The sequence below is a fragment of the Strix uralensis genome, chromosome 5, assembly GCF_047716275.1.
Source record: "Strix uralensis isolate ZFMK-TIS-50842 chromosome 5, bStrUra1, whole genome shotgun sequence".
In the NCBI taxonomy this organism is placed as follows: Eukaryota; Metazoa; Chordata; class Aves; order Strigiformes; family Strigidae; genus Strix; species Strix uralensis.
Window position 1 is genome coordinate 61,351,774 of NC_133976.1, and position 23,047 is coordinate 61,374,820.

Consider the following 23,047-nt stretch of genomic DNA (forward strand, 5'->3'; position numbering starts at 1 on the left):
CAGTACCAGGATACATGACACACCTTGCATAGCCCTTTGAGTCAAGAGCCACAAACCAGAAATGTAGTCAAGTAATTGCAGTGACCTGTGAGCCAACTGTCCTTAACTGCCAAAGTTGTGACAGTAAGAAAAACAAACAAAAAAATGGTGGTGGCAATTGATGTGTTTTTCTTTTTAATACTTTAACTGAAGGATGTAGTTTGACACAGAGCAAAGACTGTCAATGCTCAGGTTTCCTTCTAAAAATAAATAAAAAAAGCTTTGGTTTAAAAAAAAAAAAAGCGCCAGCAAAATCAGCATTTGCAGCAAAGCAATTGCCCCACTACAGAAAATCAAATATTGCTTCTCACTCTAGTTCACTAGAACATGTAAGCAGGTGAAGAGGTAAAGACTCAGTAGGGAAGAGGCTTACAGATGATCAGAGAGTGTTTACAGTATATATTACTTCTTGTGCTGTAAACCTTTTACCACCTAGAATGATGGGAGGGTTTGCTGCTAATACTATTTATGGAATGAAGATGTATTTCATTTGGTTGTTTTAACAAAAATTAAAGATGTGGCTCTTTTCTAATGTTCTTTTTTAATATTTATACATTCTGAGAAAATTATTTCCTATTTCTGATAAAGATGTTAAGAGAAATAACACCACTTTTTCATCATCTGCCTCTGCCAAGCCTTCCTGGGACAAGGTCAGGGTAGGAGCACCCTCCAGCTGAACAGGCACAGCTAAGAACTGGTGTTTAAACCTTGTAGATTTGCTGTGTGGCACCTCTGGCTGTGCTGTAAAAAAAAAAAAAACGGTAAGCTGAGCTCTGCTCTCCCACAAGGTAGTTGGAGGTTCCCTTGTGAAAGAGGCTCCAGTTCTTGCCCCAAGTGGCTCAAGTTCAGCTGTACCTCTCCCCATACGCTGCACTTCCTAGAGAGCACCCTGGGTTTTTCAAACCTGAACATGCATAATGCGTGCCCTCTGAGATCAGTAAGTGAATAAAAAGCTCTAGAAAGACAGGTTGAGGGATTTTGTTTAGTCAAGGGGAAGATGGGTTGCCTGCAGTTTTCTTCCTAAAACAAAAAGCAACTTCTAGAGCTACAGTGCCAATTAATAGCAGAGGTAGAGATAAACAGAAATTACTGCTGTCAAAGGGCTTAACACAAAGTATTTATTTCAAAGGAAACTTTGAAAAACTTGCAGCTTTTCAGTGGAGAGCACTTGAACATATGTGGTTCTGGTGCTTTCACCTTCTTCAGCTTCACAAAAGCAGCTGTTCACTTGTCCGCATGTTCACTATTGCTTGGCAGAGAAAGGATTGAGGCAGGAATCGCAACACATCCAAAATATTCTTAGTTCCTGCAGTGCCATGCTAAACACCTGTCACCAGACTAGAAACAGCTGAATTCAATTTAGAAGCAGCCACCTAACTTCAAGGGATGGGAAGGAAACCTACAGCCCTGCCTTTTCCCCATCTGCAGTTTTGTATTGATACAATTTATCTGCTTTACTTCACCAGAATGCCTTACAATGAACTAGGGTGGAAAGCTTGTGTAAGATCTTGTCAACTGCATGCACTGACAACATGCCTTCTTTGATACCAGTTGCTTTAATACCCAGGGCATTTTTGCAGGAGCAGCACTTTAACAGACACCTTCCAGTGTGTGGAGGAGGAAGAACTTCACAGGAGGTTAACTTCTGGCCTGGGGTAAGGCACTTGGGTATTAATTTTAAATGTGAGGAAACTGTTTGAGTCACATTTCCTTGATTAGGTTTCTGATGCTATAAACAAAGCATTTAAGTCAGTGGTTAGGCTCATACTCTGAATGTTCCTCTGTGCCTTCAGGTTTCAGACAGAAAGGTCTGGGAGGAGTTAAGAACACAAACACATAACACAGACAGTTTTCACCAATGACAGGGACCAGCCAAGATCCCTACATACCCTTGCTTTGTGTCCTGACAGCCTCTCACCTCTTCTGAGTAGTAGCTCCTTATTTCAGTTCGAATTCTCTTGGAGCTTGAAAAAAACCCAATACACATGTAACATCAATAAGCTTCAGATGCTGTGGAACCAGGGAAAAGAAACCCTTGATCATGATGGGATACAGCTGGGATATTTCTGGTTTGAAATTAGTTATCTATCTGAGCTGTTAGAAAATACATTTCAAGATTCTACCCAGGGACTCCAACATTGCCCGAGAAATACTCTTGAGACTTAAAAAAGTTACAGAGAACTTTTAAAATCTGTATTAGAAATCTGTAAATCTAGCCTCAAATTAAGGATAAATTATCTATCTACATTGTCATTTAATTCAGCTTTGGTTTATTTATTATACAACTGCTGTCAGAAGTATTTTTCCCTGTGCCCTTAGACAATATTTACCTTCTTTGCAGTATTCAACAAACTTCTGATAGCAGCAGAATGTTTTTTTATTGACTGTTTCATTTTATATATCAACTTTACACATGGTAGCCCCTGTTTCAGTGATCGTATCTCAGGCAGAAGCAAGTGATTTAATCTTTCAAAGCTGGTAATAGAGGCAGGAACTCGGAACCTCTGACTTAGAGCTTAACCACATCACCATGGTCCTTTGAGACAAAGAAGCCAGCAGATTGCAAGACATTCAAGTAATTTCTATGAACGCTCACCAAATGGGGATTTGCAGAAAATACATTAGTCATAGTCCCGTTAATTACTTTGATTTTTTGATGTTTGGTCCATCACGATTCCATTGTTGTCTCCAAATTGTTGCTGCTGCTGGCTGTGGAGCTGCAAGCCACAGAGTTGGCACTAGCCAGAACAAGTCTCTCTCTCTTTCCAAAAACTTCATTCACTGCAACATAGATAAGGGACTGCTTACACATCACGCTCCCAGAGACAAGGGAGGGACAGCCAGTATAGCATGGCAAGCACCATGGAATGGAAATCCTAACCTGATGCAGGTTTCAAAGCTTTCCCCCTTATCCCAAGTAGGGAGTTGAAGCTTACACATCTGAACAATTTCCCACAGGTGATACTTAAATTACAAGTCCTGTTACTTCTCCCCCAGAGCACTTCTAGATGTTTCCCTGTGTGTAATTCCTGTACCTAAGTACTATGAAATGAATGAGTTTTGCAGAGCAAAACATTAAGTTTAAATAATTTATTTCTGGTTTTAGTCTCTCTGGTTTCCACCAAGTTCTGAAAAGCGTTCTCTAAAAACTCATGCTATTTAGTTACATGTAGTTATAACAACCAATCAAAACCAGTCCTCACTGTTATTCCCACAAGTACTCAAGAATGTGATATTTGATTACACCAGGAAGATTAAAAGTAAAACATAGGTATTATAAGAAATCAGGTATTACACTTCAGCTACAAGGAAATATGTGGCAAACAGTTCTCCAAGTTAGAAAAAAAGCACACCTTTTTTGAAGCTCAAAACACAAACACATATGCAGTTTTGGGGTATTTGAAATATTAACCTAGAGTTTTTCTCAGAGCCACAATACATTACTGAATACAAAAACAGACCCTGGGGGCAAGGGGAGAACCACAAGATTCAAAGAAGTTAGAGTATTACCTGCAGAAATCTTGCTTATATCCCAAACACGCAGTCCTTCTCGCTCTCCTCCAAAGGCAAAAACAAATGGGAAGTCAGGGCAGCAAGCTGCACAGAAGAGAACACCCTGGGAGGGAGGGAGAAAGAAAGAGAAGGATTTTTTTAAAATGTCATCCTAAAATGAATTTGTCACCTGAAAATACTTTCACCAAGCAAGTTTTAACAAATGTAAGCTAAGTTTTCTGAAACTTATTTTGTAAAGACACAGAATTAAAGTCAAGAACTGCTAATTACAAACAGTAAATTACATCTTTGTCTTGAACCTAGCAGATATACATTGGAGCACCTATAGTTCTACTCAGAACGTTGTACCTGGTATTCAGCACTCTGTCAATTACATATTGAATTGAATACTGCACTGTAAGAAGAATGATTTACCCAAATACACAAATGTGATTTTTATTTTATTAAAAGATGTTATGTTACGTAAAACAAGATTCAAGCTAGACAAAAAAGAATAAGCAGACATAATTCATATATAAACCTTCTTGGAATCAAGAAATTAATATTACCCTACCATTTTCATATCCCTGGAATGGATTAAACTTGGTCTGTCTCCCAGGATATCCCAAATTTTCACATATTTGTCAGCAGATGATGTCACAAGGCACCCTTTGATCTGACTGCTTAGCTGTAGCCCTGGAGGATTAAGAGTGCAGCAGTGTGAGAGCACAAGGTAGCCACTACTTCACAGAGACAAGGATACATTTTGAAGCAAAGTCACAAGAACAAACCCAATATTCTCCTTGCATTAAACTCTGTTCTAGCACAAAGGAGCAAAACATTAATGAAAGTTTCATGCTGCTACTGCTCCCCATAGCAAGAGCAAACTGACTTCATGTAGGTTATTTTGTTCCTCAATGCAACAACAGTAACAGTGCAAAGATGGTATTGTTCTGCTTCTTACTTCACATAATCTGGCTTCCCCAGATAGTTTTCTTCATTCATTTGCCAAAGATCATCTCTTTTGCTACCCAAGACGATGGGATATATTCATATGATCTCAGTTTAGACACCTAATCATGTGCTTCAAGTTGCTTTTTAGAAGCTCCTATGCTGATCAAATAACTGAAGTAGCCTAAAGGAGGCAGTGTGAAAACCTTCCCATGTGCCATACCTAATTCATCTCTAGACTGAATGTCAGTATAGAATAATTATGGATAGAGGAGGTAAACATCACAGTTCATAATCCTGGACCAGATTCCATGGTTTTGTTCTTCCTCACCCAAAAAACCACAGGGACAGTGTCCTGAGTGAATAGATCTGTTCTGACATGCTTATTCATGACATCCACTGACAAAAGTTCAATGTTGTTAAAATACTTTGCTTACAACGGCTTCTCAGCAGAGATTTGTTTCACACATTGACTACCCACAATTAGTATGCACAACTCTATTTGTTAAGCAGGAAATTACTACCACCTCAGTCATATCAGTTAAAGACATCTTCCAGATATGCCTTGCCACTGGGGACAAACACAACATGCACGTAATTTACCTGACACCTCTTCATCGTGAGCTTTCAGAGTAAACATTGGCTTATCAGAACGAGCATCCAGACAGTACACAAAGCCATCCTCTGTGCTTGCCTAAGGAAACCACAAGATTTTAAAAACAAACAGCTGTAGTCACTCATTTGGAAAAAAGCTCCTATGAAATAATACCCACCCTCTAGTAAATCCCTGTGATTTGAGACAGACTTACACTACTTCTCGGTAGGGCTTGTTACACAGTGTACACAGGTCTGCATCCCCAAAGTCAGACTCCATCCAGCTTGTGCCTGAGCTATTCTATGTACCTAAACTATGCTGCACTGACTTACACCAAAGTCTTAATCCTATACAAATTTCTAAAATTGTATTTTGAAGATGGTTGCACTACTAAGCTTCGCTCTCATGTTAGGCAATGAAATACAGAGCTTTTAGTCTTTTAACTGTCAGTTCAAAGTTTCTGGAGCCATCCAGTGGCTACATAATAGCCCTGTGCAAACCTAAGTGGGATTATACCCAGAGAGACCTACAACATAAACAGAACAGAAATGAGCAACTGCTTGTCAGCTGTATACACAAAGCAACAGAGATAATAGACAGCCACACAGATAATAAAAAAGATTTGTTTTTAAATTCTGTTTAGAAGTTTTATTATAAAAATCTCGACAAAAACATCTATACCAGCTAGGAGGACAGTGCCCTCTAGCCCTGATTTGAAACACGGAATTAATATTAGACTTAGTTCTAATTAGCTACTTCTCAGCTGCAATTGCTTCATTACACGAAACACAACAGCAGCTATGCAAAGGAAAATATATCCCTGCCACTGAACACTATAACAACATGGCAAAAATGCTCACCTCTGGAGTGAAAAAGCATCAGCATCAATTGCTTTTCTACTGTCATAATGAAGATACCAAATAAGTAGCTGGTCTTGATATACTTGTTGAAAAAACTACCTTAAACCATCCTCCACACATTGCATTTTTAAAATAAGCAATGCCAACAGCCCAACTGCCCATCAGGTCCACTATATGATTCAGAAACGTTATGAACACAAAAATACAGGTTAAATGAAATGGCAACAGTCAACAGACCAAGAATAGAAGTGCATATACTCACTAAGAAATTACAAGGTGAAAAATTATTCCAAGTTACTCTTTCAACCTGACCACTAAACCGCCACATTCGATGGTTATATTGTGGATTTCTGCAATCATACAGCACAGCTGATCTATGGGAAAAGAGGAATAGGAAATGAGAAAGAAAATAAATCAGGGCATGACACTTTATGAAGTTTGTTTTACCACTGGCATCTATAGAATTGTCCATGTAAACTACAATTCAAAAATTAAAATGGAAACAACTTCATTATTTAGTCTTCCAATTCAGTAACAGATGAAAATTTCTCAGATAAGCACAAGCTTTTGCCATATGCTTCAAAGTTTCATCTCGGTTACAAACAGCTATTCTATTGAAACTAAGCAAACAGCTTGAATTTACTCAATACATAAGATACTTCATATATAGGAGACCATAATTATGCAAATATATCACTTAATTATGAACAGACTTCAGTAAAGTCAAGTAATGACTGTTCAAAAATAATGCACTAATTAGGAAATCAATTTGTAATACACATACAAATATTTTTAAATATTCTTTAATAAAAAGAAAAAATAAATAATCTTTACAAGTGGTTAGGGAAATGCTACTCCAAAAAGGAGAAAGAGCAAATGGGAGTTAGTGGGTCCTCTGGGATTCTTTACAGGCATGTGCTCAGCCCAGTGGCAGCAGAATCTGTCCCAACCCAAAAATCTCCTGGATGCAAAGGCAAGAGAGGAGTCATGATGTCACTCTTGCAACACATCACCACAATCAGCATCCACAGTGCAGCCCACTCCCACTCTATCCTATAATTAAAGCCAAAGAAGTGTGATCTAGATTTCTCAGCTCTTTTACAAGTCATTTTACAACAGTTTAGTACATATGCAATTTTTAATGGTCTGACTTTCAGGTTATGAAGGTATCTGCCAATACTGACTGAGTAGCCTGTGGTCCTGCGAGGATTTACAGGAAAAATCCACAAAGGCAGTCTACTTGTTTATAGATAGTACACTGGTTTACAGGTGACCATGGTATCAAAAGGCTAGCTAAAAAGGGATCGAGCAGCTTGTCTCAGCATTTGGACGTTTTCCTTCTTTTTATGAAAGTAAGTCAAGGGGGAAGAAAGTGGACAAAAGCAGGGTCTTAACAACATTAAAAGGTTTTTCTCCAATACTTTCACTTAAGCGGATGTAGCGAGAGCATAATAGAAGCCAGAGAACATAAAGGCTTGGCTAAAGACTGACAAGTCTATAAATATTTTAACACAAGGACAAAGTCTTAAAGGCAGAATTAAAAAAAAAAAAAATCAGTATAAGAAAATCATGGTTATAGAACAAAATTTAAGTTACCCCTATGAGATGGGAGAACAGAGGGGAAGTTTTCTGGCTGGCAGGGCCTATAAGAACTGACAGTTACAGGGCTAGTCCAAGTGTGCAGACACAAACCATTTCACAGTATCTCCAGGCTGCAATCACAGAAGACAGCCCGTTAAACTTGGCTGTGACATGACTATCAATAGAGGCTGTAGGGAGCAGACTGGGATTTTAAAGTTCCTCCTGCCCCCACCCTGGTCTTACAGTTTGGCAAAACCTGGACAACTTTTCACAGGAAGGACCAGTGACATTCCCAATACAGAAAATGCCATAAGGCCAAATTAAGAAACAAATTCAGTCTGGAGCAGACACCTGGCACAGAAAATGTCAGTCCAGATGATTAAAAAATTTGGCTAGTCCTGAAAAAGAGGTAAGGAAAGCTACATTTTGGCTACACACAAACCTGGCTACCTTGCTGGAAAAAAAATAACAGCTTACTCAAATTTGGCACAGTTATAAGCAAATGAAAAAGAAAACATGAGGCAACTTAACAGGCTTAATTCCATACTAGTACCCTCCCTATGTGTAACATTTGAAGATATTACCCTGACATACTTATCGTAAGATCCAGAAATAAGGGTCTGCGTTTCAAATGGATGAAATTGCAATGTCTGGACCTAGATAACAGAATATTTTATTTTAAAAAATAAGCATTTAGATATAACACACATATACAGGAATTTTCTTTGAACAAAGAGAGCACAATTCCCCTCCCCAAAACACGCTCCTATTAAGCTTGTTGATTACTCAGATTTCTGATAAAACAGTGCAAGAGGTGCACATTATTTTTATTTCAAACACCCCCCCCCAGTGGAAACAAGATATTTCACAATATAATTTAACTGAACAAAACCACATGTCCCCTTTCTGCCTTAGATATTAAAAAAAAAATAAGCTAAAGGAGGTAAAAGAATAGCTGCTTCCAGTTTGGGGAAAAATGCAGATGTTAGCAAAAAAGTTAAAATCGGGAGTCTGCCAAGGGCAGTGACTTTGTTAACAGCAAAATAAGGTTGTAGCTATTAATAACTAACTTTCATATTTTAATTACCATGAGATTAGTTCATTTCTGAAGTACCCATCACTATGGTATTTTAGTATCATTTATTTTAAACCTTTCTTTCCTACAACAAACTGTAACTGACATTCGTGCTTCCTCAGAAGAGAGTTAGTTTGACCTATGCTCAGAGATCTAATTTTTGTAGCTTATACCAGCACTATTAGATTCCCAACCATCAGGGCTTTCACACAAAAGACATTTTAAAAACTGCTGTAAATCTTTGCAAACTTTCTAAAGTGTAAGTTTTTTAAAAGCAAATACAGTGTTGTTGACAAAAGCAACTAATTCAGAAATTTAAAGAATTCTGCACAGTTGTTAGAAAACCACAGAACTGTTGCTCTAAGTGTTCACTACCAAGCAGCTAATGAAAAAAATGCAGTTATTTTTTTCTCTGTATTTTACAGTGGAAGAAACATAGCAATTACTACATACCTTGTCTGTATGGAGCATGAGGCTGGCTGCTGGCTTACCCACAGACATATCCCACAAAATCACAGTATTGTCAGCAGACGCACTTGCTAAAACATTCCTGATAATGGATCCAAAAATAAGTTTTAAAAATCTTGATACAGATACAAACAAATAATGGCCAAAAATCCAAAATACCTACAGAACCCGATCCTGACATCAAGTACACTCTGGTCTATAGACTATGTATCTCAAGCCTGAGGGAACTTCCTGAAGGCAGTTCTAAATTACAAGTAAAGACTACAAACAGGCTACATATTATATTAGTACAACACTTACAATAGTAAGTGACAGTTTTGCTTGTATTTCCACACACACCCCACTTAAAATATAATTTACTGCAAGATTTCTTGAATAAACAAAGCAAGAAAGCACTTCCTTTCCTTTGACATTAAGACAGTATTTTTAAACATTACCTATGCAACTTAGTTTTATTTGCATATGCATACAGCCAAGAGCCAAACTGGTTTTTAAAATATTTTCCTAATATCTGAGTGTTTATATAACTACTGAAGACCCAACACTGTACACCCTTCATAGCATGCTGAAAGGAACCTAACATTTTAGTTAGTTTACAGAGCCCGCATTTCAACTGAAATTTGACTAATTGTGTTAAGAGCAATAAGCTAAGCACACAGTTTAGAAGTTTATTCAGAAAAAAATCAAAACATTCCCAAAGGCCTGTCAAATACACAGTACAATTGCTACGATTGCTCTTCAAAACAGATCTATTACCTCAACATGTTGTTTCTGATTGAAACTGCTCCCCCCTTACCTTTTCCTTTTTATATTAACCAAGTGTTTCTGACTGAAGGAGCTAACATTCTCCTGGAAACACTGTTCTCCCAAACAATGTTACAAGTGAAAGTTAAGAAAATACATTTTACAGTAACACCATTATGACCTACAGGTAGAAAGTAATTTATAGAGACCTGTCACTGCATGTCTTGCTTAAAAAAACTCCAAATGACAACAAAACATTTAAATGTAAGTTGCTCCAAGGAATTGTTTTGTCCATAAGCTTCCCACTTCAAGGCTGTTTTTATTTCCTGAAAGATCTACCAGTATTAATGAGTTTGTAACTTAGCACATTACAGAATTACATGTTCCAGACACTTAACTACTGTAGCTCTAATTTTTGTGACTTGTCTCTGTATTCTCACCAGACAACCACTTTTGTAAGATTAACAGAATGATCACTACTATACTCTGTGCATGTGTATAATTTAAGAACAACAGACAGTGCACTGTAAATTAAGAGTGCAATTTATGCACATTTACTGCATGTTTATGTGGGTGTTTCCTTCTTCAGTATCCAGGTAACAAAGCATTAGAAGTGAAGGCTTACACCTGCTCATCAGGAGTATGTGGAGTTTATGTGCATCTTGAGAGGATTTATTATAGCAGGAAAAGAAAAAAAAAAAAAGAAATATCAGCCTGTGTGTGACTGGAATAGTTTCAAGGCCCATGCTGAGGATCCTCTGACAGCTGAACAGTTAACCACCTAAGTGATAAAAAACAGCAGCATCTTTATTTCAGTCATCACATTTCCCTTGACCTCCTCCCCAGGATGGGCCAGTTTCGTGTTGCTTCAACAGCAGCACTTCATTGCTTAGTTTGTTCAGGGAATTCTCTCTGCCTAGGGTAACCCAGAGATCAGAGGCATTTCTATAACTGTGCTGTTAAGGCTTTTACACTCTCTTTTCTGTTCACAGCTCTGGGCCTAAAGCCAGAGGAGAAAAAAACAGCATAGCAAGGACTTCCTTGTCTAAATCTACTTCTGTCTGTTGAAATAGTGTTTTAAGTCATTGGCAGATCAGGGCAACCCTTCTGCTTCTCCAATTTCTGCATGTGACTTAAATTAGTTGATTTATCAAACCTTAACCCTGCCCTCATCTGGACAACCTGCAAATAAAAAGTGATCTGCAATATACAGTTTTTTAAAAAAATCAAGACTTCCAGTTTAAAAAAAAAAATAGGTGTGTATTTTTGAGTATTGATTCATTTCAGTACTGTTTTTAAGTTTGATGTTATACTACATAAGATTTTGGATTTGTGTGAAAAATGTATGCCCAATTAAGTATGCAAATTTGTAACCATCCATTGTTATTCAAGTGTCCTTTTACCTGCTTTGTTTATTCCATGAAAGATCAAGCACAGCATCAGTATGTCCTTTCACTGTCTCTTCTGAAGATAAACTCTGTGTATATGCAGATACAACAGACTTTTGAAAATTACAGCTTCAATGGAAATCAAGTATTACAACATGTTAGTATGAATTCCTTAATACCTTCAAAAACAACTTCATATTTTAAATTATTCTCATTTGCTGCAACAAGGCTTTCAATAGAACTGTCTCTGCAGTACCTGCACCTTGCCTCTTACCCCTGGTCTCAGATTGCTCCATTCACAGCTGGTGGGGGCTTACAGAACTGTCCCTTCAGGCTAGGAGAAGAAATTTCATTGTCTCCAGCTAATGTGCAGCTGCTTCAGCTTCTTTCTAAACACTCCTGGCAGTACCTTCTCTCTCCTCCCAATTAACCAGGCTTTAGGTCCTTGTAACAGCTAGCTCCTACAAATTCTAATTTAAAATGGTTAAGCTTCAAAGTTTACTGGGACAGCAATTGCAAACCACCCATAAGCCACCCCATTCCTCTTCTGTTCTTAATTCCAGGTTTTAATTATGCATACAGAGAACAATTAGCATTTCAAATTGAGGTAACATTTATGAATGGTATCTTCAACAGCAATTTGGATAACTCAGTGATTTTCAGAAGCAAGTTTCACAGAAAAAATTCCCCTTCCAAGGATATTTTTTCTGCTGTTAACGAGAAGGTCTGAGAACTCAAGAAGTAAACCCCCCTTCACAATTGGACAGAGTGGTTCTTTAGCTGACTAAAACTGCAGTATTCCTTCATTTGGTAAGCCAAGATTAGCTATATACCCAGTCTTCACCTTCCCTATTTACTCTAAGCAGCCTTTAAGCACTTCCTGAAGCACACAAAATCTAGGAAATTTAAGTGATGTTATCTGCCATACTTGGTTTACATACCCAAGAATTTGGATAAATCATAACAACACATTCAGGCATACAATGAGGGTCAGATTCATCTCACATAACTTAGCATCCAGTCTAAACCTCAGTCTTCCTCTTTGGTAGTTAAGGTTTTCTCTGCAGTCCACTAAAAGAAACTCAGCTATTCTCTGGGTGTGTCTACACATTCACCTTAGACAACCTCAATGACTAGCTTAAAATATGCTTAAATTTTAGATAGATAAAGCTACTTTTAGCTTTATTATTTATTTATGACACTAATAAAATACGTTCACTCACTGAACGTATTTTATTAGTGTCAATCTTGTCCTTTATTGCTCAATTGCTCAACTCTGAGTCACAGGAAAATACCAATTTTAAGATATTGCAGACGTCCATGGCATTATTTTCTGTAACCTGTCTAAACACCATCTTTCAACATGACAGATGAAATTAAACCAGATTATCTATGATTGTTTCATCATAGGAAAAAAAGTAATAACAACATTATCTTTGCTCTAAGTTTCCTCCATCCAATCAGATAAACGAGTCTGCAGTACTTACTTTCTTTCCTTTCTTTTTCTTCTTTTTCTCTTTCTTGCCTCCAAGAGAAAAGACTGGTTCTAAGGAATCTACTATATCAAGGTCCCAAATGTCAATAACTGGGGTCATGTTACCTACTGCAACATAATTTCCTACAAGCAGAAATGCAATTATTTAGAGTTATAGAACAGCGTATTTGGCAATCCAGCTATTGTTTATTTCTTTAAGTAAAACTTATACTTATGTGCCAGAATCTTCTATTTGAACATATTTGATGCTTATAACTGACAAGGAGCAATCAAAAAAAATTATCAACTGACAGCAGATGTTGCCAGAAAAAAAAATACTGGCTCTGCAATACACTTCCCCTTCAGTACAAGTAACTGTTCAAAGAAGCTGTATAAGAAACAAACAAAACATGGAACTTTAAGGGAAAAAAAACCCCAATTTCCTGTGCTATGGAAAGAAAAAAAAAACTGTAAAAGGTTACTAAATAAATAAATATATATAAATTTTACTGTGTTTTACAGTTAATCAACTGCATTGGCCATAATGACTTTGAACAAAAGCAACCTTTCATTTGCAAATCAAAAATAAAGCAGATCAGAGAAGAGCTTGCTCCAGTCTGCTAACTGACAATAACTTTATTATTTGTAACAAAACCAGTTTTTTAGTCAAACCACTTGTTATAGCAGCATCACTAAGATGACTGTATCACCAAACAAAAAAACCCTACCTGATATTCAGTTTTTCTATCTTAATACCTTGGTCTTATTTCTGTTTGTACCACTGGAGGAAATTATTTAGTGACAACAGTACATTTATATAATTTTCAAGTAAAAATTATTTAACTGGACATTTAAAATATCCTTTGTAATTTACCTAGTGATTCATCGGGACTAGGATCAAAATTCAACCACTCCAGACTTAGAGGGTAAGCAGGCAAGGTAATATCATGATGTACATAAAATGAATTCTCTTCATGATTATAAACTGAAAAAGAATTAAAGATATACAAGACATCAGTGAAGAGGAAAAGCAACTATAAACAGTTCGCTTCTGCAAAGGGCGGATGTGGCAAACACTAAATTGTCAAGGAGATCTAGAATGTAAATTTTCAGTGTGTTCAGAGTTTTAGTGTAAAGGCCAGAGCCTCCAAGTGCTAATGTTATGCCTCATGGAATTACACAAAATAAACATTTTCCTGTGTACTTTAGATAAAGAAGTGACAAGTTCAGCAAAGCTTAGACACTTTATTCCTAGCATACTATGACACTTTGTTTGCAAGATCACTTCAAAATAGATGTTTCATATCTACCACTTTCAACATCAGGATACATTAATGAAGGTTTAGACATTCATTTTACAGAATCAGCTATAAAAAAAAAAATTCCAGATGAAATCAAAGGAGAAATTAAGATAAACAATTTTCAAATTAGAGGAATCTGAAGAAGTCAGATGAAGTTACCTTTAGCAGGCTGTAACTGACATACATGAAGAGGTTTGGTGAAGCAACCATATACTAAACACAGTATTCCCTTTAGCCAGCTATTTTTTTCCTTATAATAAAAGAATTTACTAACTGGAGAGCAGAGAAAACCCATTAATTATTTTAATAAAATGGTATCATCACACACACAACATCACTGTGCCATTTTTAAGTGCACATGACAGATGTTCAGATACTAACTAAAGTCTTCAGTTAAGTAAGTAGTCTTAGTAGTTCACTAAGACAGGGCTACCCAATGTTATAAACTGCAGAGGCCTGTGCTATTGTTTTATAAGTTTATATTGGGAAAATAACACAGTTAATAAAATTTGTTAACACCTCAAGATACAGAAAATGCCAGATGCTGCTATTTGAAGAGATGCTTTCAAACACTATGGTCCTGCTGTTTTCTTAAAACAGAATACTTTGCTTCCAGAAACATGTACCATAGCAGAAGTAGCCAGGAACATTCCCCCAGAGAACCACCATAAGAAAAGATGGTAACTTCAGCACACTCAGTAGTACTCCTTGCTGCAACAGAAAAATCTTTTGCACAGTAAAACTAAACCCATCCCTAGAACAAGTGGTATTCAGACCTTATTAAGGATCACCTCTTCTAAAACTAAGATGATAAAGGTGCTGATTCTTCTACTCCTAGCAGAGGAAAGCCCATTTAAAAAAGGAAGGAGATAGCTGAAGAAAAAAAACCCAAACAAAACCAAACAAACAACTAGAGGAAGCTTGCATGATATGGAAAGTAAGACTGTTTAGAAGACTGATTGTATGTTCAAAGAACAAAAATGCCACAGTATTTTCTAAGTGTTATTAGAAATGAAATAAGGAAAGGAAATGCCATAGAGCCTGAAGAAGGCACACTATCCTCTAAACAACAATAATGCCACATGAAATACTATAGCTCTGGAAAGCATCTAAAGCACTGTGACATAGGAAAGAGGACAACACACACAGAGCAGATGGAGAGAAAAAACCTTCTAAAACCCACCCCCCTCCCCCTTCTACACAGACAATTGGAACAGGCTAGGCAAGACATATTCCCTAGGTTCACTGTAAGGAACATATCTTATGCTACTTACCATGGACCTCCAAACTACAGTAGTCTTTATCAGCTCTACCACAAAGCACAAGATTGTCACTGGGCTTAATCAAAAAATCCTCCTGTTCATATTGATCCTGAACAGCAAAAAGGAGAGGGCAACAGATGTTAAGCAAACCACATAAACATACAAAACTGCACATGTTCAAGAGGCTGAATCAGGAATGATTTTTAATCATAACTGAAAACACTCAAAACCCAACACCCTGCTGCTCACCTGCCTAAAACCATCTTATGATGGTAAACAGAGAAAGGCAGGAACCAGACTTGATTATGGGAAGATTGAATAGTTATTATATAGACTGAAGGACCGTTTATGTGGATTGAGATATTTAATTACCAAATATGAAATCATATTTTGAGGCTACCATGATGTAGCCCATTACTGAAAAGAAAATCGCCACCCAGAGCCCACATACATAACTTATTTCCCTTGTGCTCTCATGCCTTGAGCATTTATATACTGTAACAATATTTTATACAATCAGCATACTGTAACTGCTCCTCACATTCAGGAAGCAATCCCAAGAGCATTACAGCATTGTCTACTTTCTCGAAAATACTTCCATAAAAGTACTGCCTACATCTATACTGGGCATTCAGCTGTACCAGAACAGATGTAACCTGTCATCTAATTTTCCTTGTTACTGAGGAATGGAAGGCATTCAGGGAATTTTTGTTAGAGGAAAACTAAGAACTGTACATAAAAGTCAATAGTCTTACACAAACAGAGTACCATCCTTCAAACATACAACACTGTCCTGGTTTAACCAGGATAGGGTTAAGTTTCCCCAGCAGTGGGGGGGGGCTCTAGCCGGGTTATTCAGATACCATGCGGAGGTCACATCCTGGCAGGACACATTTTCCTGGCGTGGAGCGCGGTGCACTCGTGGTTTTGTACATCGTGCTTCAAACTGCTGTATTTGGTAGCTATTTTGCTCTGTTCATTGCTATCACTATTACTGTTATTGTTATTGTTGTTGTTTGTTGTGTTGCTATTGCACTGTTGTATTAAACCTTTCCTTATTTCAGTCTTGGGGCTTTGTACTTCACTCCCTTTGTGGGGGAGGGGCAGCGGCCGCTTGGTCTCAGACCCCGGCGGGGGCTAAACCACCACAAACACATACAAGACTTTTTGGACTTCTTGTTGCAAGCTTTTCATTTCCTTTTTATTCACTTTAGGCATCTTTTCACTATTTGAATTCTATCAAGTACCGCAATTCCTCAAATTAATCAACTTAATGTTACACAACACTTAAGACTTCAACAGTAGTAGTAGTAAATACCAAAACGCAACATAAAATGCACGCTGAAGAACTAAAAAGTGGTCTCTTTCATGAGTCTAGCGTAGGAAGAAAGGCCTGAGAAAAAGGTGTTCACTTTTTCAGTCTGGGAGGAAGCTAGCTTTTCTGACACAGGATAAATGTAGCTCATGTTCTCTCTGAATCCCTGTGCAAATACCTCTTTGACTATAAAAATCACTTTTAAAGCATTGCTCTCCTCTACTGGTACACAGGAGCAAGAAAAATCATCAACCAGTCTGTGGAACACAGAAAACATACAGTGCCCTGAAGTGCACATAACAAGTGAACTCCTTTTAAAGATAAGACATGTGCCTTCCTCCTTGAGCTTTGTTACAGTATGTGAAGTCACTGTAGCAACCCCTTGTCTGAGACCACCCGTTTGACAAAGTCCCCTGACACTCAAAGTAGACATTGTGGCAGAAGTCTACAGGTACTCTTTTCTTTCAATCTCACTAGCTTTGTAAAGAATCTAAAATAGTATAGAAAGCACACAGGAAAATCTCAGAATCTTTATGCTTAGAAGAGGTCACAAAAATTCACTTACTCCATCACTCTGCCTCAGTCTCTCCTGGTTGCTCTCTAGATTACATTGTCTCTTCTTATGCAACTTCACCTTGTAAGTGTTTTCTGTAATCTCTCCATGTAAATTAAGTCAATCACAAATTGCAATCTACCCTTCTGAACTAAACTGTGGGATATTCTCTGGGATCTCTCCATACTTCTCTGAAGAGGCACCCAATATTCTAGCTAAGGCAATACTGATGTTAAGCAGAGTAGGATTACCTCATGTCTTGCACGCTGCATTCCTGTTCACCAGAAAAAGACAAAGAGGCTGCATAACAGGACAGCACTGCTGACACAGCTTATGTTAGACCACTGCCAGAGACTTCCTCACTCCCTACAGAGCTCCTAGAAAGCCAGCTCCTGCAAAGATGTTCCCTATCTGATACTTGGTAGAAACTAATACAGGCAGAAGCAGTCAACTACACCAGTATGCTGTGCATATATGCTTAACAGGGACATATTTCTTCATGCCACACCCCTAATTGGACATGTAGCTTGAGCCCACCTCAGCTTGGTTTCTTCCACAAACTGGTGGAAGATGTAAGTCTTACAATCTGGGAAGTTTTCTAATTTGGGTCATTAGTGGCCTGAGATTTGTTATTTCTTCAAGCATTTTCTGTCTCCTACTAGATAGGTGACAAACCACTCCACATTGTTTTAATAATGATCCAGTTCGCCTTAATATCAGACTTAAACGAAAAAGCACACATAGAGGGGACTGCAAAAAGTAACCTTAAAAGAAAAGAGTTCCGTCTCATCAAAAATCTGGCACACCTTTGGAAAGGGACTGCAAGCACTTTCAGACCCTAAGGCAGTGCGGAAAATTTAACTGATTTTTAAGTTTTTGCTGTTTAAAATATTTAGTATTTTTGTAGTACTTACAGTGGTTTTTAGAGTGATGAAAGGATCACGATCATTACTTCCATATACTGCCAGAGAAGCCAAAGAGTCTCCAAGTTTTATATCACCTAGATGGGAATTTCAGAGCATTTTTTATAGATGTCGATGACAGGTGAAGTTAGAGACTCCTGTACCAATACCTGTATTACAAAATATTGGGAGTGGGCTAAATGAACTTCCAAGTTCCAATCATAAGAACCTCAGTAAGCTAAATTGTTTAGTGCTTTCAGGGACTTCTACTGCTCTGCTCCAGCACTACAGCAGGAGGAGTGACAATCTTTCCAATGTGTTCTCAGTTCTAATGTCAGGGAGAGGGACACTGAATTGTTTCTCAGTAAATGACTTCTGAAACTGGCACAAGCAAATAATTAAAAATGTGAATTTTCAGCATTTGACACATAGCACTGGGTAGTTTTAGGGTACTAATGTCTTAAGTACAACAAGTGAAAAGGTTCTTCGCTTACAATGCATATCTGACATTTAAATTTTTCTTACCTGTGTATTCCTTTTCGTCATAATTTTCCAAATCATATTCACCCAGTTCATCATCAGACTGCTCTTCATTTTTACGAGAAGACTTAGCTCTACCAGGAATGGCTACATTCACGCCATATGCCATCTGGCCTTCATTGCTACCATCAGCATCATCCCTGTTTAAAGATACACATCCCTGAGAAACTGTGACATTTGGAATGCTTCTGGTAATTGCTTAGGGGGCTGCTAACAAGATTTCAGCACACAATCCTGGCGGTTCCCATGAATTTCAAGTCTTTATTCCAATAATTCAGAAATCCATTCACTCCTTTCCTATCTTTTCCCAAAATAGGAGGCACCGTTATTCTCAGGCTTCCAGAAAGTTTTTCCTTGAAAGTTTTCATGACGAAATGTGGCACAAATTTAGCTCAACAGCGCTAAACTGTGTGTCTAAATTCCTTTCTCTTACTCTTTTTTTTTGGTGGATATAATATTCCGAACCTCACTTCTGTGTGTTCACATGTGTCCAATTCATTCCTTCCTTTTTTTTTTTGCCCCTTACCCACAAGCCCTGTCATATGTGATGACTCTTGCATTTCTTCAAGATTTTTAAGACTTTATTTCCTCATACTTTCCATACTTACATGCTGATGCCCAAACTCTCCCCGTGCCCGGGGGCGCCCCCTCCCCTCCACAGCTCTGTCAGCGGCGAGGCCTGGGGGGCTCCAACCCCGTCCCCTCCACCAGAGTTCGGGAGACGCCCCGCGCCCAGCCCGGCCGCCCCCCCGCCCCACTCCACTCCCCCGGCTCACCCCAGCCTCTCCTGGGCCTCCTCGATGAGACGGTTCAGCTCCTCCTCGCTGAGCTGCACCTGCGGAGCGCATACAGAGAGGGGTAAGGGCAGCAGGGGGCGAGGGGCGGCGGGGGGGAATCCCTCAGCCCGGCCCCCCGCCCTTACCTTGTCCGGCGTTTCCTTGGCAACGCCACAGCGGACCCAGGCGGCGCACGTCACGGAACAGCTCATGGCGACGGTACGCGAGCGGTGCGGTGCGGTGCGGTGCGGTGCGAACGGCTCCGGCGCGCCGCGAGTGATGTAACCGATGGAGACTTCGCTTACGACGGCGGGGAAAAACGGAAGGGGTGGAGAGAGAGCCGCGTGAAGTCATCTCCGAGCGCCGGGAAAGACCGAAAAAAGGGGAGGGGCGTGGCTACCGGGGGAAGGCGGTTGGCCGTCAGCGGGGCGGAGCCTGCGGTGGGCGGAGCCTGTGCAGCGGTTAAGGGGAGGTGGACGACTGTAGGAATCGGTCAGATCGGCATTGTCCCAACATTGTGATCAGGGATGTGGACAGTGAGGTACCCGACAACAATCTGTTTGGAACACAACTGCCGATCCCAAGAGTGGAATGCGGTGCAAAGGCTCCTGAATACAGAACTGTGTGGTACAAAGAGTGTTGTGCTATTCTTTGGTACCAGGGCCTAGGTGGAGCCATTAGGGATAACCCCATAGCCACTGTCAAAAGAAGATGGATTGCAACTGTTGCCATAACATTGATGAAGAAATCATGAACTTTGCTTCATTATAATACCAAAACACACCTCCTGGTTGAAGGCTACCCACCTCTAAGACTGACCACACCTCAGACACTCCCCCTGTGCCTGCGTGGTAGCCTCACTTGAGAAAGGCAGAGATATGATAATTGAATTCCGAGAAGGATAGAGATCCCAGAGGTAGAGGAGGAGCAAGGTGTGTTACTAAGCATGAAAGATGACTTCTTGGCAACGAGAATTTGAAGCTTCCCCACTAAGAATCATGATGACTGATGATGGAGCGCTGGCTGGACCTAGGACCATTAGGAAGTCTTGAGAGCAGTGGTGGTAGCTATAACCTCTCTTTCTCTTCTCTCTAAACTCAACTTTACTTTTCCCCTTTCTTTCACCCATCTCTATCGTTGTGCTGCTTCATGGGCAACACAATAAAGTTTCACTTATTTGATTGATGCAATCCCCTTTGGTGTTGGTCACCTTAATTTTGCACTTTTGAGATCATAGTAAACAAACCATTACGAGTCCACTGAGTAGACTGTGACAATGACCGACCGTTATCTCCTCACAGCAGCCCTGGGCTAAGGGGTGACAAATGCTCAGTGTCTGACTGAACTTGCTGGGAGACCGATTGCCTTCAGCAACAGTTGCTCTGATTTTTATAAAATTAATTGTGGAAGGGTGCCTAGTTGCTTCTCTTAATTAGCCCAGGCTGTCACGCTTGGTATCCCCAGCTGGGGGTGGTACCACCTGGAGCTCCAAGACCCATTTAGTAACAGGAGTTAATGCTTTGCCATGTAATAGGTTGTGGTGGTTTAGTCCCTGCCGCGGTCTGAGACCACGTGGCCGCTGTCACTCCCCCACAAAGGGAGTGAAATACAAAGCCCCAGGGCTGAGATAAGGAGAGGTTTAATACAACAGTGCAACAGCAACAAAACAAACAATAACAGTAACAGTAATAACAATGAACAGAGCAAGATATATACTGATACAGCAAGTGAGAGCAGAGCGATATCAAAACACACGCACCCGATTCTCCCGCGCTTGGGCGCCAGGACGCGACGTCAGCATGGTATATGAATAACCTGGCTAGAGCTTCCCCCCCACTGCTGGGGAAACTTAACCCTATCCTAGCTAAACCAGGACATAGGTCCTTGTGCAACTGCTCCTCCTGGGTGCTCAGGTGAAGCAAGGTGCTGCCCAATCTCCAGGCTCTTCACATCTTTTGCTTCCCGCACTGGATCATGGCTTCCCCCGCTTGTGGGGAGAGACCTGCCCTGCTGATGTTCGCTTCCATTTTGGCTCTGAAATATCCCAGTAGTGATCCACCAAAATGAAAGGTTACTGTTACTGATGTTTAAAATTTTTCTGAGGAAGAGAAACCAGTGCACAGAGTCAAGAGTGAGAGGGAGTTGCAGGAAGCTGTGAGGGACTGGTGTCTTCACAGGAGGTGCTGCGTTTTGCTCTCCCAAATGTCAGTGTCCTATACCAGCTAACTCATTAATTCAGAAAAAATGGATAAAATGTCATCTGGAATATACAGGAACGTAGTCTATTACTAACATGCAGAAATCACTGCTGTTTCCATCCTCGTTATCAGGGTAAAACTGCAAATTACACAGATGGGAAGCAGAGGTTAGGGGAAGGAGCATTTCTCATAGTAAAGCTCAAGGATTTGGTAACTGAACTTCAGCTTGACAGATAGCATGGCTACGTTATTTCATCCACGTCACTAGAGAACACCACTGTAGCATTTTCATTATTTTATCCTGATTCTTCTGTGGTTCTGGCATGAGAGAGGAAAAATTATCTATCAAAATATTACTACCTCTTCCCTACCATGTTAATTTCACCCATTTGCTGCATTTTGTCTTAATGTAGACACAAACATACCAAGGCAAAAAGTGTATCTAACTATTCCTTGTAGTACCCTGTAGCACAGGCATCCTAGTCCTACCTGGGGTCTAGATCTTGCATTTTGGTATGCTTGCCTTTTTACTGGGCTGTTATTATTTGCTTTGCTGGTCACCTTCTCTTACAGCGTTCAAGAATCCTTCTTGTCCTCCCACACATGGGTTGGCTAGTTTGACTGTCTTCTTGCAGATTCTGAGAGAAGTTTTGTGTAAGCAGATGCTATTCCCAAAGGACAGGCAGAGGGGAGTGTTATGCAGCCAAGAGGAGGAAAGCAAGGTTACTTTCTAGTGGTTCCTGGATGTGTTTTTTTGCAGATCTATACATTTACAGTGTGGAGGATTGCACAACACACACTTGAGCCAGACTTGTTTTTACCAAAGCAATACCCAGAGGGGGCACACATGCTCCACCTTCCCTCCCACCATGTATATAGTCACAAAATAGCAGTGCACTGTGGTGAGGCCCAACAACAGAAGTATCAAAAAAAAAAGAGACTTGGAGGAGAAGAAAGGAAGACAGGTAGCAACTGTGCATATGGATATTACAGCTTAGAGAACTGCAGTTAGTAGTAGTAATTTTTCTTCTCTTTTGAGACCCAGTCCATAAATGCTGGGTGATTCTAATACTTCTCTCCATCATACACTTGCTGGGGATGTGGAACTGGGTGTCAGGATCTTCAGAAAAGAAAGACCATTCTATTAAATATATTATTTTTCCATGGTGTTTTGCTGATTAAGGATACCAGTCAAACTCGGACACCAGAGTGAAAAGAGTAGGCGTATTTTACTGGGGATAACTAAATAATGTAACAGAGTAATACAGAAAACATACATTAAGAAAAGAGAATAGTGAACTTAAACTGAACAAATAGGAAAATACAGGGTAATGCATAACATCATTACTACAAGAGAGAGAGAATAGTGATTAAGAAAGATACATCACCACTTGCATACGTTACCATCATCCAGATCCGCAGTCGCTGGGGAGCCCCGGTTACAGCGAGGATTTGGAGAGTCTTTCCCGGCAAGTGGGAAATCCTACAATGGTGCGTCCACCGGTAGGAGGCATCCAAAGTTGCTGCAAGTGG

The 23,047-nt window shown here is 39.6% G+C and overlaps 1 protein-coding gene across 5 annotated transcripts; it reads right to left on the reverse strand.

The window, feature by feature from the left end:
- Positions 1 to 561: 561 nt before the first annotated feature.
- On the reverse strand, positions 562 to 19,621 carry PWP1 (PWP1 homolog, endonuclein). 5 transcript variants are annotated; one of them, XR_012629270.1, is made up of 17 exons: positions 19,463 to 19,621; positions 19,317 to 19,375; positions 18,526 to 18,680; positions 18,013 to 18,098; positions 15,243 to 15,339; positions 13,542 to 13,652; positions 12,681 to 12,811; positions 11,209 to 11,282; positions 9,047 to 9,143; positions 8,113 to 8,174; positions 6,200 to 6,311; positions 5,086 to 5,176; positions 4,106 to 4,227; positions 3,550 to 3,655; positions 2,684 to 2,820; positions 1,929 to 2,003; positions 562 to 780 (listed from the first exon to the last, which is right to left on the reverse strand). XR_012629270.1 is itself a non-coding variant. In XM_074871326.1 (16 exons), the coding sequence occupies exons 1-15, from the start codon at positions 19,526 to 19,528 to the stop codon at positions 2,708 to 2,710; spliced, it is 1,482 nt and encodes a 493-aa protein (XP_074727427.1). In that variant the 5' UTR covers positions 19,529 to 19,621; the 3' UTR covers positions 1,135 to 2,003; positions 2,684 to 2,707. The 5 variants fall into 5 exon arrangements, 3 of the variants coding, with proteins under 3 accessions (XP_074727427.1, XP_074727426.1, XP_074727425.1); XR_012629271.1 differs by having other exon boundaries at positions 1,929 to 2,049; XM_074871326.1 differs by lacking the exon at positions 562 to 780 and having other exon boundaries at positions 1,135 to 2,003.
- Between the last annotated feature and the right edge of the window lie 3,426 nt (positions 19,622 to 23,047).

Excerpts from the sequence above, each read along its gene's own strand:
- PWP1 (XM_074871326.1), bottom strand. The coding sequence starts at position 19,528 with ATGAGCTGTTCCGTGACGTGCGCCGCCTGGGTCCGCTGTGGCGTTGCC. Across the intron at positions 9,144-11,208 it reads TCATGGAATAAACAAAGCAG|GAATGTTTTAGCAAGTGCGT; the intron begins GTAAAAGGACAC and ends ATCCATTATCAG. Across the intron at positions 2,821-3,549 it reads TATAAGCAAGATTTCTGCAG|TGAATGAAGTTTTTGGAAAG; the intron begins GTAATACTCTAA and ends TCTATGTTGCAG.